At 44.3% G+C, this 14,439-nt stretch overlaps 1 protein-coding gene across 1 annotated transcript in view; it reads right to left on the bottom strand.

The window, feature by feature from the left end:
• TGFB3 (transforming growth factor beta 3) overlaps positions 1-13,838 on the bottom strand; it is a 32,488-nt gene extending 18,650 nt beyond the window's left edge. Inside the window, exons 1-2 of the mRNA XM_070754570.1 lie at positions 12,811-13,838; positions 1,411-1,574 (exon numbers count right to left, since the gene is read on the bottom strand). Coding sequence (XP_070610671.1) covers positions 1,411-1,574; positions 12,811-13,159 — 513 coding nt within the window. The 5' untranslated portion in view covers positions 13,160-13,838. The remainder of the gene's footprint in view (positions 1-1,410; positions 1,575-12,810) is intronic.
• Between the last annotated feature and the right edge of the window lie 601 nt (positions 13,839-14,439).

Raw genomic sequence — 14,439 nt, 5'->3', positions numbered from 1 at the left:
GAAACTTTCATTTCCCAAATGTTGTATATACATGTTTTTATGTACGTTTTTTCTTTTGTCTTGTATGTCACATTTGTAAAATAAAAATTAAAAAAAAAGAAAACTGCAAGGGGGCATGACTTGGAAGGGGAGAACGTGTCCACATCAGCCAGTTATCCATCAACATATCACAGGGCTATTCCTGAGATTCTCCCACCCACACGGTGCATTGGCATCCACCCTAGATGGTTGCATGTGGTGATGCTGCTATCAGCAGGTGGGCGTAGGGGGTGCTGGGATTTGAAACATGTCCATCTTCTCTTGGCAGAAGTAGTCAGCAGCTGTGCTGGCTTGCCGAACAGTGAGGAATCCCTGCGTAATATATTGGCAGCCCTGGCAGATGGCTGACACATTGTACAGTGAAGAACAGAGGGGAGGGTTCATGCCCACACCAGCCAAAAGGGGCCAATAGTTGCTGGAATTATCCCTTGGCTTTGCGTCATTAACTCAGCATGAGCCAAAGTACTAAGCCCAGTGCAAATTTAGCCTGGTTTCCAGGGGACAGTGAAAAACCCACATTCAATTTCAGTTCAGCCTCAGTTGGTTTGGGCTATGGATTAGGGCTGAGAAGGCTTCATTGCATGTATGATCTTTCAGAATGGTTAGCCAGATGTTCTCAAGATGAATATAAGGGAAAGTGAAGATGTGCCCTTTGGTAACAAAGAACAAGAGAAGTCACTCTCTCGTTTGCACTGCTGAGTAATACACAGTGGTACGAACTTAATTTGTTCTGTGACCAGGTTCTTAAGTAGAAAAGTTTGTAAGAAGAAGCAATTTTCCCCATAGGAATCAATGTAAAAGCAAATAATGTGTGCAAGTGGGGAAACCACAGGGGGTGGTGGTGCAGGCCCTGTTTCCTCCCAGGAGATTCCTAGAGAGGCCCCACGGAGGCTTGTCTCCGCCTTTTCTGGCCCTGTTTCCTCCCAGGAAGTTCCTAGAGAGGCCCCACAGAAGCTTCTCCCTACCTTTTCCTGTTACAGTTTTGGAGGCTCGGGTTTGTAAGTGGAAAATGGTTCTTGAGAAGAGGCAAAAAAATCTTGAACACCTGGTTCATATCTAGAAAAGTTCGTATGTAGAGGCGTTCCTAGGTAGAGATACCACTGTACAGCTATTGATTTATTTGGTCTAAGGATCATAGCACATAACATGCCTTATCTATAGAATGTTGAAATAATTTCATAATGCTAACACAACCTTGCTCATCCTCCCTTCATAGCCTTTTGTAGGGGTGAAACACTCAGATGCCGTAGACGAAAGATTAGTAGTTATGGACCAGTGCATGGGAGATTGAAAAGAAAGCAAAAATATCCACTAGAAACAGCAGATTGTCCCTTGAAGTACCCTGGAGGCCCTGCTAGGAAGCAGGATTACCTGAAAGAGTTCAATACGCTGCTCAGAACGTTTGGAGCTGAAGTTTGGCAAGCGAAGGACTCGAAACTCTGCCCTGAAGAGGTTGGTGATGTTTGTCTCTGCTGAAGACACGTTGAAGCGGAACATGTTGGAAGTTACTCCTTTGGGGCATAGTGGCAGCTCATCTAAAAGAAAATGACAAATGAATGGCATTGAGGAGGGAGACCATTACCCCACTAGGGTTGAGATCATTTAATAAATTTATTTATTAAATTTACATACGGCCCATCTCTCTGTTTGACATGACTCTTTAGAATTAGGTAGAAAAATCAAGGCAGAGTTAACATATTACTTTACTCCTTGGAAGTATTTTCTATCCAGATGGTGTTTCTTAGACAGATTAAATCATTTAAGAGCAAAAGAAACAGTGTCCTAGTATGAATCAGTAAGTTGGTTACCTTCAAATGGTCATCCCTTAACGATTCATCCTTTAAGCTTATTAATAATTTAGTCCCATATATTCAGGATAAAGAATAATTTTAAACCGAATAAAGAACAAGTGATATAAAGTCACTGTAAAGGATAACCAGCTAAAACTGGCCCATCAAAAGGCAACAAATTTGTTTGTTTGTTTGTTTGTTTGTTTGTTCATTCGTTCCTTCCTTCGTTCCTTCGTTCCTTCCTTCGTTCCTTCCTTCCTTCATTCATTCATTCATTCATTCATTCATTTATTCGACTTCTATGCCACCCAATCCCGAAGGACTCAGGGTGGCTTAAAACAATATGCAAATACAAATACATTAAAAAAGAAGTCAAATATTAATTATTTTAAAAACATTGTTTTCAAACAGATTCACACCTAAACCAACTAGGAAATTAGTAATTTGGTGATTGTTGTTACAATTAAAATAGCTGTGTTCAATTGTTTAAAGATTCACATATCAGTTTTTATTTCTTCATAAATAAACAAACAAACAAACCCAAAATCAAAAGCTCCTTATTGAGTTGTTTTGCCACCAAATTTTGTTGGTGCAATCTTGAGGAAGCCCTTGGTCAACAAATGACATACTGTATTTGGCATTGTGATTTCTCTCCCCCCCCCATGACTTGGAACAGATGTATTAACACATTTTTAAAATAACCCTACATATTTCGGTCTCTATTACTATTCTTGTAAAAAATGGCAGGAAATTCAAATTTAGTGATCTGGGGGTTCTAGATTGTCCCCTCTTGATCCATGCTATCAAAGGCTACTGAAAAGTCCAAGAAAATCCCCAGTGGAAATAATTCATTGAGACCACTGGAATGGACTGAATGCCATTTCATAGGTCAACTTTACATCTTAGGCTAACTTTACATAGGTCAACTTTACATCTTTGTCACCCCCAAGTGCTTCCGTACATATATCCTAGTTCAGAGGTCTTCAAACCTGGAAAATCTTTGTCAGCCCCAAGTGCTCCCTTACATATCCTAGTTCAGAGGTCTTCAAACTTGGCAACTTTAAAATTTGTGGACTTCAACTTCCCAGAATTCTCCAGCCGGAGTTGAAGTCCACAAGTCTTAAAGTTGCCAAGCTTGGGGACCCCTGTCCTAGTTGCTTGTGCTTCCTTTTCTCCCTCTATCTCCTCTAAAGAGGCTTTGGTATTTTTCTACAGAAGTTGATTTCACAACTTAAGCCCCAAAAGCAGACCACCAGGAGGGGGCTAGATGGAGTCTTTAATTCCTCAACTCCTTGCCCACACGCACAGACTACTCCCCCAAGCCCCAAAACACAGCGGGCTCTGCTGCTTCTGACAAGAAACAAAGATGTAGTGCTTTGGGAAACCTGCCACATGGCGTCATGTGGACAGGAGCCACTGGATTTTTTTTTTTTTGGCCATGTACACTCCTGTCCTAGAGATGAAATGTTGGGGAGGCAGGCTGGGCATGTGCAAAGACCTTTTTCGCCTGTCATCATTTGGAACCAAGATGTGAGACGGTCTGCTTCTCTATCGGAGTGAAAGCTCTCCTCCTTCTGCTATCTCGCTTCCTCTTCGGGGCTAAAGTCCTGGAACAAGACAAATACTTTCAGCTATCTGGTGAGCAGTTTGGAGCCAGCACTATTTCCTGTGTGTGCCGCTCGGAATTGTCTGTATCAGCACTAGAAACCTCAATGGAATAAGACTCCCCCCACTTCCTCGGGTGGCGGGGAGTGGGGGAGCAGAGTGGGTTTGGCTCCGTGTTTGTTCTGAATCACCACCTGGCAGAGGGTCAAAGCCAGGGAAAAGTTGAACACCGTCCACTTTTGAAGACATGGGACCAAATCCATCATCCAGGCAAAGGAGAGAGAAATGGCACAGATTTCAGCAAGGCAGGCCTCTGCTTTCACCAGGGTTAAATTGCACTCTTACATTTCTTCTTCATGATCTAACTTCAATGGCATCCCTTGGAATGCAAATTGTTTGGTCCCAGGACACAAGTCAAAGCAACACTTCCTCCCAGAGAGTCCACACTTCAACTTCTCACTGTAAGTAAGATCCTACCTGGTTGAGTTTGGGGTTGATGTCAGCCAACCTCTGCTCTTACTGCCTTTAGTTTGACCTGATGTTTCTCTTCCTGCCCAAGCACATTGCCTTTGCATCCTGAATAAACTCATACAGATCTTTGAGTAAATTTCTTTCCAGGACATACTTCAAATTAAATATCATTTCCCCTACTGTAAAATTGAGAATTTTGGGGAAGTTGGGCCATAGTTGGGATTTTAGTAGTATTTTACCCACCACGAGTCTTCGGAGAGGGGCAGCATACAAGTCTAATAAATTGTTGTTGTTGTTGTTATTATTATTATTATTATTTTGTAATCACTTTCACAAAATAGTTATTCATAGCATAACTGATATGGGACATCATCCTGAGTCTATGGAGAAGGGCAGCCTAGAAATCCAAATAATAAATAAATCACAAATCCCCTGTTAAGTAGAGGATAGCTTGTTGGGTTGTTCTTAATGTTCCCTTAGCAGGACCCTTGATATCTCTACCATCCAACTGAGCTGCAGACAATCACAACTTTGGTTGTCTAAGAACATCCACAGTTCCTTCCCTCTTTCCATCAACAAAATGTAGCTCATCACTGTTCTATAACTAAAGCTAAATATTGACTGCTTTCCCTTTCTCTGTACCTTAAGATGTGCTTCTGACAATTGTTGCTATTGGCACGGATAGTATATTTTTATGGAACAGTTTAGTGCAATTAAAGTAGGATGCAAATGTACGGAGACATTTGCATTGTCATTTCATCATATATTGCAGCTTGGTAGACATAGAAATCCCAAAGGTCATTCATGGACTACTTTTTTCCAGCTGCGATATTTGAAAACTTGTGAAAGGTATATGTTATATCCATTAATTGTGTTTATGTTTCTTACGTAGAGCATTAAAAGTTTCCATCAAATTCCTTGCCAATTTGTAGCAAGGAACAGAAACAGAACATATAGTTCGTGTTATTTCTCAAATAACATTTCAAGCAACTCTTCCTTGTGTTTTCATTTATCTCCTGAATAACAACATTCTTAGGCTGCTGCACAATTTGTTCAGATAGTGTCTATATGAATCAGGAAAAGAATTGAATAAGTACAGTAACTATAACATGGCAACTTCGTTGTACTAAAACTGCTATGATCCCATTTAATGTAACCATATTGGCTAAGGAGGCAGAAGGTATTTATTTTTATGCTTTAAGTGATATTTGTTCAAGGAAATGTGCCTCAAAAGAAGACCCCATAAGGAGATGTGTGAATGAGGCAGAATTTAGAAGGTGGTGGCAAACTTCAAGCAATATCTTCTCTTAAAGAGTTTGTTGACTGATTACTTTCAATAATTGGATCGTCCCCATACCTTCCAAGCAGGGCAGTGGGGCCTTCTTCAGCTAAAGCTGATGTAATCTAAGTCAGCACAGGAACAATAGAAGCAACCTTTGAGACCGCAGTGGCTTTCACTGCAGGAAAATCAGTAAGTTGGCTGAACTCAGTAAATTATAGAAGCATCTTGTTCTATTGGTTATTTCTTTTTCAGAACAGAATGTGAAACACTGCAATTAAATGATGATGTGTGTGTGTTAGTTATTAACTTCTGCCGCATGAATCCCAGCGACCAGTTAGGTCCCACGGAGTGGGCCTTCTCTGAGTCCCGTCAACTAAACAATGTCGTTTGGCGGGACCCAGGGGAAGAGCCTTCTCTGTGGCAGCCCCGGCCCTCTGGAACCAACTCCCCCCAGAGATTAGAATTGCCCCCACCCTCCTTGCCTTTCGTAAGCTCCTTAAAACCCACCTCTGTCGTCAGGCATGGGGGAACTGAGATATTCTTTCCCCCTAGGCTTCTACAATTTTTGCATGGTATGTTTGTATGTATGTTTGGTTTTATAATAAGGGTTTTTTAGTTGTTTTAGCATTGGATTGTTACATGCTGTTTTTATCACTGTTGTTAGCCGCCCCGAGTCCACGGAGAGGGGCGGCATACAAATCCAATAAATGAATGAATGAATGAATAAATAAATAAACAAAGAAATAAACTCAAATGCTTAGTAATTCCATAATTCCTTTATGATTTTCCAAACATGAATTCACATTGGTTAAGCAATGAACCCCTGAAACTTCTCTCATTGAGGAAAAATGAGGCAAGCATAATTGTACACCATAGTCTAGGACTCATTGGTTCTCAACCTGGGGTCAGGATGGGGTCAGGTCGAATGACCGTTTCACATGGGTCGCCTAAGACCATGGGAAAAGACAAATTTCCCATGGTGTTAGGAACTAAAGCTTCTATTCTGGCGCCTTGGAACCTATTTTTACAATCTGATCAATCAGGCGTTTACAGTAGGGGTATCCTTCTGAGCATCCTGCCAATCAGCTTAAAGCTCTGTTGGGAGAATTGGCGCTAGACTTATGGTTGAGGATCACCACAATATAAGGAACCATATTAAGGGGTCACGGCATGAGAAAGATTGAAAACCACTGGTAGGTACTGCAATACTTTACTATAAACTCCTCTTTTGTTATTCCACTACCATAGTGAAATGCTGAAACTCAGAAATATTATTTTAAATTTATTTTAGCTTCATGGCATTTATTGTTTTTCATTTTGTATGGCTCCACATTTGTACTATTTCATAGCAAGAGGAAGCACAGATGTACCACATCTGTATCATTGTTGTTATTGTTGTTTTACCTTTGTGAAGACCACTCTTTTCCTCTGATTTGCTTAATATCTGTTATATATCATTTTCATACTGCCCACAACATTATGAAGAAGCTACTGTGCCACCTCTATTATTCTGACTCTTAATAAATTTCTTGGAGGATAAATAATATGATGATGCAAATAAACAACTCTGTTGGTGTCTCTCACAAGAAAAGCCATTTTTAAAGACTTTTAGAACCTTGCGGCCAAGGTAAGGACACTAGGCTCTCAGATCTGATATTGTACCTAGTGCAAAGAAGCCAAGCTTCTACATGGAAAGGTAGCAGCACCTTTTTGGTTTCCAAAAACACCCTGGCAGCAAAACTATTATGACAATCAATATATACCATCACAATAAGGAGTTGTGGGGGCGGGGGATAAGGAGATGTTTACATTTTTGCAGAACTGTCAAAAGGTTTAAGTGGCTGAATGACCAAATTTGCCAAATATTTTCTTTATAATTCCAACTCTGCTCCTTGAGTGCAAGTCAATAGTCATACCGACTGCTGATCATTGAACGATCTACTTCATTTCATGCAAAGCAGAAACCGATTCTACCACGCCAGTGTGGCTGAATATACATTATGTACTCTCTATAGGAGAAAGCATCCCCAGCATCTGCAGTGATTGCTAGTCACATATGGAACACATTAATCTATCTACTCTGTCCTTCAAAAATAATTTTGGCTTCAAAGCACCAGAACTCTTTTTGTTCTTTCAGTCCCGAAGTACATTGCTCCCACCCACTCATGTTCTTTATTGCTCTCCCACCGCCCACCTCCTACTTGAACTTTGTAGATATCTTTGGTTCTTCTGGATTTGGGGATGATCTTTGTTATGTCCTGAAAAGCTGGGACATAACCATGGTGGCTCAGTGGCTAGGCTGCAGTATTGCAAGCTGCTTCTGCTGACTGCTGGCTGTAGTTCACCAGTTCAAATCTCACCAGGCTCAAGATTGACTCAGCCTTCCATCCTTCCGAGGTGGGTAAAATGAGGAGTCAAAATGTTGGGGGTGACATGCTGACTCTGTAAACCACTTATAGAGTAAAGCACTGTGAAGTCTAAGCGCTATTGCTATTTTCACTCCAGTCTGACAAGGAAGTGGAGCAGGGAAATTCTGATTGGCTCCTTCCCAAAACCCCTGCCAAAAGCAGCCAGGGGCTGATGTTTGCTCACTATAACCAATAAAGACCTGAAGTTTCACTGCCAGTCTCCTGCCTCTTCAATATCTGAACTCAACGTTGGTGATGAGGATGGGATACTGAAAAGGATTTTTAAACAAAGGCAATCCAGCCCAGCCGGAATGAAGCGCCGAACCATGAAGCGCCAGATTCAAACAGATCAAAAAGAAGCAGTCAACTAGAGCACCGTGATGTCATCCTACTATCCACCGGCTCCATTTGATGGAATAAATGAATCGTGGAAAAACTATATGGAAAGATTCCACTGTTTCCTGGGAGCTAATGAATTGATGAATCTAAAAGATAACAGGGAGAGGGACATCTTCCTGAGCTATTGTGGGCCCACGTTTTCTGATAGAGTCGTAGCATTTACGGAGCCCAAAGCCATAGAAACAGTTATGTGGACAAAGTTGCAGGAGGTATTCAAGAAGCACTATGATCCGGCACATTCAAAATTTGTTAGCAGGTACGAATTCAGCAAACGCTTGCAGCAGGAAAGAGAGCATAAATGATTACATGAATCCCAGCGACCGATTAGGTCCCACAGAGTTGGCCTTCTCTGGGTCCTGTTGACTAAATAATGTCGTCTGGCGGGTCCCAGGGGAAGAGCCTTCTCTGTGGTGGCCCCAACCCTCTGGAACCAGCTCCCCCCTGAGATTAGAATTGCCCCCAGGCCCCCCACCCTCCTTGCCTTTCATAAACTCATTAAAACCCACCTCTGCCGTCAGGCTTGGGGAAACTGAAATAACTTCCCCAGGCCTATATTGTTTATGTATGGTGTGTTGTGTGCATGTTTTTAAATTATGGGTTTTTAGTTTAAATTATTAGATTTGTATTACATATTGTTTTGCTACTATTGTTGTGAGCCACCCCGAGTCTACGGAGAGGGGCGGGATACAAATTTAATAAATAATAATAATAATAATAATAATAATAATAATAAATAATACATGGCTGAACAGAGAAAAGCTGCAATCCATTGCAAATTTCAGAATCTAGATGAAGCACTACTCTTCCAGCTTGTCCGTGGTATGCGTGACATGGAGTTACAAAAGACTCCCAGCAAAGGGCAATGAGTTAACCTTGAAGGCAGCAGTAGAGGAAGCCAGGAAACCAAGACATCTAATAAGGCTGCTGAAGCACTGCGCTGAAGGAGCACTCCAATTAAAGGGGGGGCTGAAGTTTGTGAGATTCAAGAAAAGGACATTGCTGCTGAACAACCCAATGGTGAAGTGTTGGGAATCAAAAGGGTATCCATAAAATACAATGACCAAGAAGCAAGCCAGTTGCCTGTGGCCACATTTCAAGTCTACTGGATCAAGATTGGTTCAGAACTCTCCAGTTGAAGGTGACATGAGATGAGAAGACAATTAACATGACGGTTATGGGCAGCTGTGATGACCTGCTGCAGGAATTCCAGGACACCTTTGACTCAGCGCTGGGCAAGTACATGAGCTCCCCATTTCCTTTAATTTAGATCCCAAAATACAGCCGATTAGGCAAAGGCCCCATAGAGTCCCTTTTGTGCTTAAGCCATTGATCGACAAAGAATTAGATAGGCTAATAGCACAGGTAGTCTTAGAACTGGTCAATCATGCTAAATGGGAAACCCCAATAGTGCCAATATTAAAGAGCGATGGGTCTGTGCGCTTATGTGCTGACTACAAATGCACATTAAACAAGGCCTTATAGCAGAGTGCATATCTGGTACCTGTAGTCCAACATCTATTATACACGCTATGCCGGGGCGCCATGTTTGCAAAATTAGACCTCGCACTGGTATATCAGCTACTTCTTGTTGATCATGAGACTGCAGAGGCCCAAACAATAGTTACCCACTGCAGGGCTTTTGAATGTAACAGGTTACAATTTGGCATTAGTGTGGCCCCAGAGATCTTCCAAGGAATAATGGAACAAGTGTTAAATAAATTGCCAGGTGTCGTCCCGTATTTTGACAACGTATTAACAATGGCAAAGGATGTCACACTGCTAAAGGAGAGATTGTGAGAAGTGCTAACCCGTTTCTGAGCTGCAGGGCTGAGACCTAAAGCGAGCAAGTGCCAGGTAGGAGTTTCTGAGGTAGAATTCTTGGGGTACCGGAGAGATGGATCCGGATAGATGGATCCCACTATGGACAAGCTTAGGGCCATTAGGGAGGCTCTGATGCCAGCCAACAAATCAGAGTTAGTGATGAGCTGATTGCTCCTTTTAAGCCAAGCAGCAACGGCCTAGCGGAACGCCCAGTTAGGGCCACCAAGGAGGCCCTAGGTCTGGGAGATTGGCAAGCTTGCATAGAGAAACTCTTAACAACAGAATACATAACCTCTAGTACAGCCACAGGGGAAAGCCCTGCAGAACTTCTAATGGGCTGGAAACTCCAATCTGTCCTCGACAGGTTACACCCAGATTATTCAAATGAGGAGGAAAGTTTCAATATGGCGAAAATAAAAACATTTGAAATAAATGACCCAGTATAAGCAAGAAACTTCGCCGCAGGTTCTCTGTGGCTACCTGGGAAAGTCCTGGAAATAACAGGCCCCAAAATCATACATAATAGACCTGGGGGATGGCAGAGCCTGGCGGCACCATGTGGACCAACTATTGGACTGCCGGCCATTAAACTGGGAAACAGGCCCACCGCCTAACAATGTTCTCCCTACAGCTACAACTAATTCCTGAGAGCTGGTGCACTTATCTTTTGATTTGGAGGTCCCAGCGACAATAAGGAGTCCAGCTCTGCCGAATCTGACATGTTGGGTGAGCTGTTCCAGAATGTTCCAGAGAGGGAGCCAGAGAGAGAAAACACCTCCTCTCCAGTCTCAGCCAACGCCCTGACTGAACTGTGTAGATTAACTAGAGCAATTAAACGTCCTATGTATTTAAATGATTGCGCATGCTAATTTATGCCCTGAACTAAAGGGGAAGGGATGTTTTGTCCTGAGAAGCTGGGAAGTTTTCACTCCAGTCCGACAAGGAAGTGGAGCAGGGAAATTCTGATTGACTCTCTATTTAAACCCCTGATGTTTGCTCACTATAACCAATAAAGAGCTGAAGTCTCACTGCCAGTCTCCTGCCTCTTCAGTATCTGAACTCAACATATTCCAAGACACTGAAAGCTAGCTTAACTTGCTTATTACCAATGCTAAAACTTTTCTACCCATGGGAAGAGGGGCTACACAACATGTTTGCAACTGTTGGGTTCAGTGTGACTAGTGTGACCGGCTTCTAAGAGTCTAACCACCAGCCCTGCTTTCCTTAGTAAAAACCTACGGTACTTTCAAGAAAGGGTGCAGAGATTGCCGCCTGGATTGTTTAAGCTCTCACCCTCATCACTATCTTCAGGCCTCTACAGTCATCATCAACAGCCTGGAAGATAGTCCTGCCATTCTCTTCTCTTGTTGCTTTTTCTACCCCCTCCCTCAGGGATACTTGGCCAAGTCTTCCAATTCACCTCCCACTCAGCTCTGCTGTTAATTCAAGAGCCCATGAGGACACCTAATGGCAGTCAAGGGAAAAAGTACTGATGGTCAGAGAGTCAAAGCCTCTTTCATTATTAGAAAAGCCATCTGAGCACACTACCAGACCCAAAGCCGAAAGATGCTTGGTAATGATGGGTGTTAACAAATCATTGTACAAGTCTGTTTTGGACCGCAGCTTTCACCCATGAGTGAAATTTGTATGCCACTTCTAAAGTCAGACACACTTTATTCTCATATTCATAATATTCTCTCCATATCCAACACATATACTTAAACATTTCTGGTTATGTTGGAAACACATCTATATGTAACTTTTGTATTTCCTGATATACACAGACATGGACACACACACACGCGCGCGCGCACACACACACATTTACAAAGATGACTTGTGCATCTAATAAATGTCCAGGTAATCAGCTTTGATAGTGCATGCATACAAGTGGACCCTCATCCATTTGTATGAATATTAGTGCCTTGGCAGGCACTTACTTTACACACACACCAGCTCACAATGCCGCAATGAACAGCTATTGCCAACTTCTTGGCCAGACAAGATTCTGCATCCTAAAAGGGGAGGGGGGGCTAATTTATCAGGCTAGATCTCTCAAGAGAACCTGGCAGAGAAATGGTCTTTATTTTTTGCAACCAGGAATTGACAAACAGCTAAACAATTGCAGAGAACCCAGACTAACTGTGCCTTGGATTCAGATCTATACTTACAGCAGGACTCAAGTCATTCTAAGGCAAATAAGGACTCAGCTGTTACTTTTTCCAAACGCCAATCTTTTAACTGATTGGTGACTTTGCCTTCCTCTTCCCAAGAGGGGATGCTCTGTTCCTTCCTTCCTTCCTTCCTTCCTTCCTTCCTTCCTTCCTTCCTTCCTTCCTTCCTTCCTTCCTTCCTTCCTTCCTCCTACTCATTATTATTATTATTATTATTATTATTATTATTATTATTATTAATTAGATTTGTATGCCGCCCCTCTCCGGAGACTCAGAGCATCTCACAACAACAAAACAGTACAAATCCAATGATTAAAACAATTTTAAAACCCTTAATATAAAAAAGCAATCACACATCCCATACAAACCATGCATAAAACAGAAACGGTCCAGGGGAATCAATTTCCCCATGCCTGACGACAGAGGTGGGTTTTAAGGAGTTTGCGAAAGGCAAGGAGGGTGGGGGCAATCCTAATCTCCTGGGGGAGTTGATTCCAGAGGGTCGGGGCCGCCACAGAGAAGGCTCTTCCCCTGGGTCCCGCCAGACGACATTGTTTTGTGTGGTGGGACTCATTTGTGTGCTGCCCAACTCCCGAAGGACTCTTTTCCAACCTCCCTTTGAATAAATGATAAGTAGGCAACCTCTCCCGCCTCTTCCTGCTTTTTAAAGTCCGGGAACCCAGAAGGAACGATTTAATTTAATTGACTTTTAAGCTGCCCAACTCCTTGCGGACTCTGGGCTGCGTACAAAATAATTAATACGGCATAAAAACAATATAAACAATAATAAACAACATACTAAGACAGCGGCAAGGACTTACTGTGCTCGGGAAAGCCCTGGATCATGTCAAACTTGTGGATCTCTTTGGCGTAGTACTCGGTCTCCGAGTTGTCCTGCGAGCAGCCGTCCTCCTTCTCCTCCTCCATCTCCTCCAGCAGCTCCCGGGTGCTGTTATACAGAGCCAGGACCTGGTAGGGCACGTGGCTCCGCGCCACGCTCTCCGGAGGGCTGGTGAGGCGCAGCTTGCTCAGGATCTGGCCCCGGATGGCCTCGATCCTCTTCTTCTTGATGTGCTCCAGGTCCAGCGTGGTGCAGGAGGAGAGCGCCAGGCTGACGGCGGCCAAGCTGAGGAGGAGCGAGAGGAGCAGCAAAGTCCCGCGCAAGTGCATCTTCTCCAGGCGGGGGCAAGAGCGGCGGGGCGAGTCCGCAGGAAAAAAGCCGCGGGCGACCGAGCGGATCCTGCCGTTTGGGGCACTCGGCGGGCAGGGGCATGAAGGATCTCCCCGCCGGCCTCGGGAGCGCGTGGGAGGGTGGCGAGCCTAGGAAGACGAGGCGACGCCGGCCGCCGTCGAGGCAGAGCAGGGAGCGGATCGGCGCTCCGCCCCGCCAGGGTTCCTCTCCATGAGGGCGTCCGCGCGAGGGGGGCAAATCGGGGCCGAGCTGCCCGCCTTCAATTCACCGTCTCGCCCGGGCTCCCGATCCCGCTGGGCGGCGGGGAGACTCGGCGGGGAGCGCGCGCGTCAGGGACCCAGAGCGCCCTTGTGGCCGCCCATTCATGCCGCTCCGTCGCTCGCCATGCCGGCTTCCCCTCAGGAGACGCGCCTGAGTGGCCTTTTTGCTGTTCCTCTCAAGAGTTCTTGAGGGGGGAAAAGCCGCTAGCCGGCTTTCGGAGCTCCTCCGCCGTCACCCGGCTTCTGGTAGAAGCCTTCTCTCTCTTTTTTTCTTGCGGCGAGCCCCAGCCGTTCCTCTCTCGACCGCAGCCGAGCTTCCCTCGGCCCCCTTTGGCCCCGTCGCCTCCTCCCCGCCTGCCTTTCCTCGCCAAGCGCACTGCCTGCTTCTGTTTCTCTCGCTTGAAATTTTATACCTCCCTCTCATGACGTCTTTGAGACCGGGCCGGGCACAGGGGGAGCAACCGAGGGCTCTCCCTCTCTCTCTCTCTCGCTAAGCCCAGCCTTCGCGTCCAGCGCAATGCTCAGGGGGCGCTATGGGCCTCCGGGAAGGCAGGTTGGGAGCTTCGGCTTCCGAGCTTCGACGAAAGTTAGCCAGTTGGGGGCTTGAAAAGTTCGCCTCAGGAATTGTGTCGCCTTTGCTTTCTCTTACCTCACTTACCCGCTCGCTTTGGTGAAGTTAGCAGTTGGGGGCTTATCTCCTGTACATAAACTATATCATATATATTTATATTACCAATACGTGCTTGACAGACAGACAGAAGACAGACAGACAACAAGGTTCGCCTCACGAATTGTATCATCTTTCCTTTCTCTTACCTCACCCACCCACCTTCTTCGGTGAAGTTAGCAGTTTGTTTATTTGTTTATTTAATTGGATTTGTATGCCGCCCCTCTCAATAGCATAGTAATCCAATTAATATCCATTAAAGTAATCTTTAAAATAATCTTTAAAAATTCTAATTACGTTAGGGGCTTATCTCCTGTATATAAACTATGTA

Source organism: Erythrolamprus reginae, chromosome 1, assembly GCF_031021105.1.
Source record: "Erythrolamprus reginae isolate rEryReg1 chromosome 1, rEryReg1.hap1, whole genome shotgun sequence".
Classification (NCBI taxonomy): domain Eukaryota; kingdom Metazoa; phylum Chordata; class Lepidosauria; order Squamata; family Dipsadidae; genus Erythrolamprus; species Erythrolamprus reginae.
This window is presented reverse-complemented; position numbering and strand designations above follow the sequence as displayed.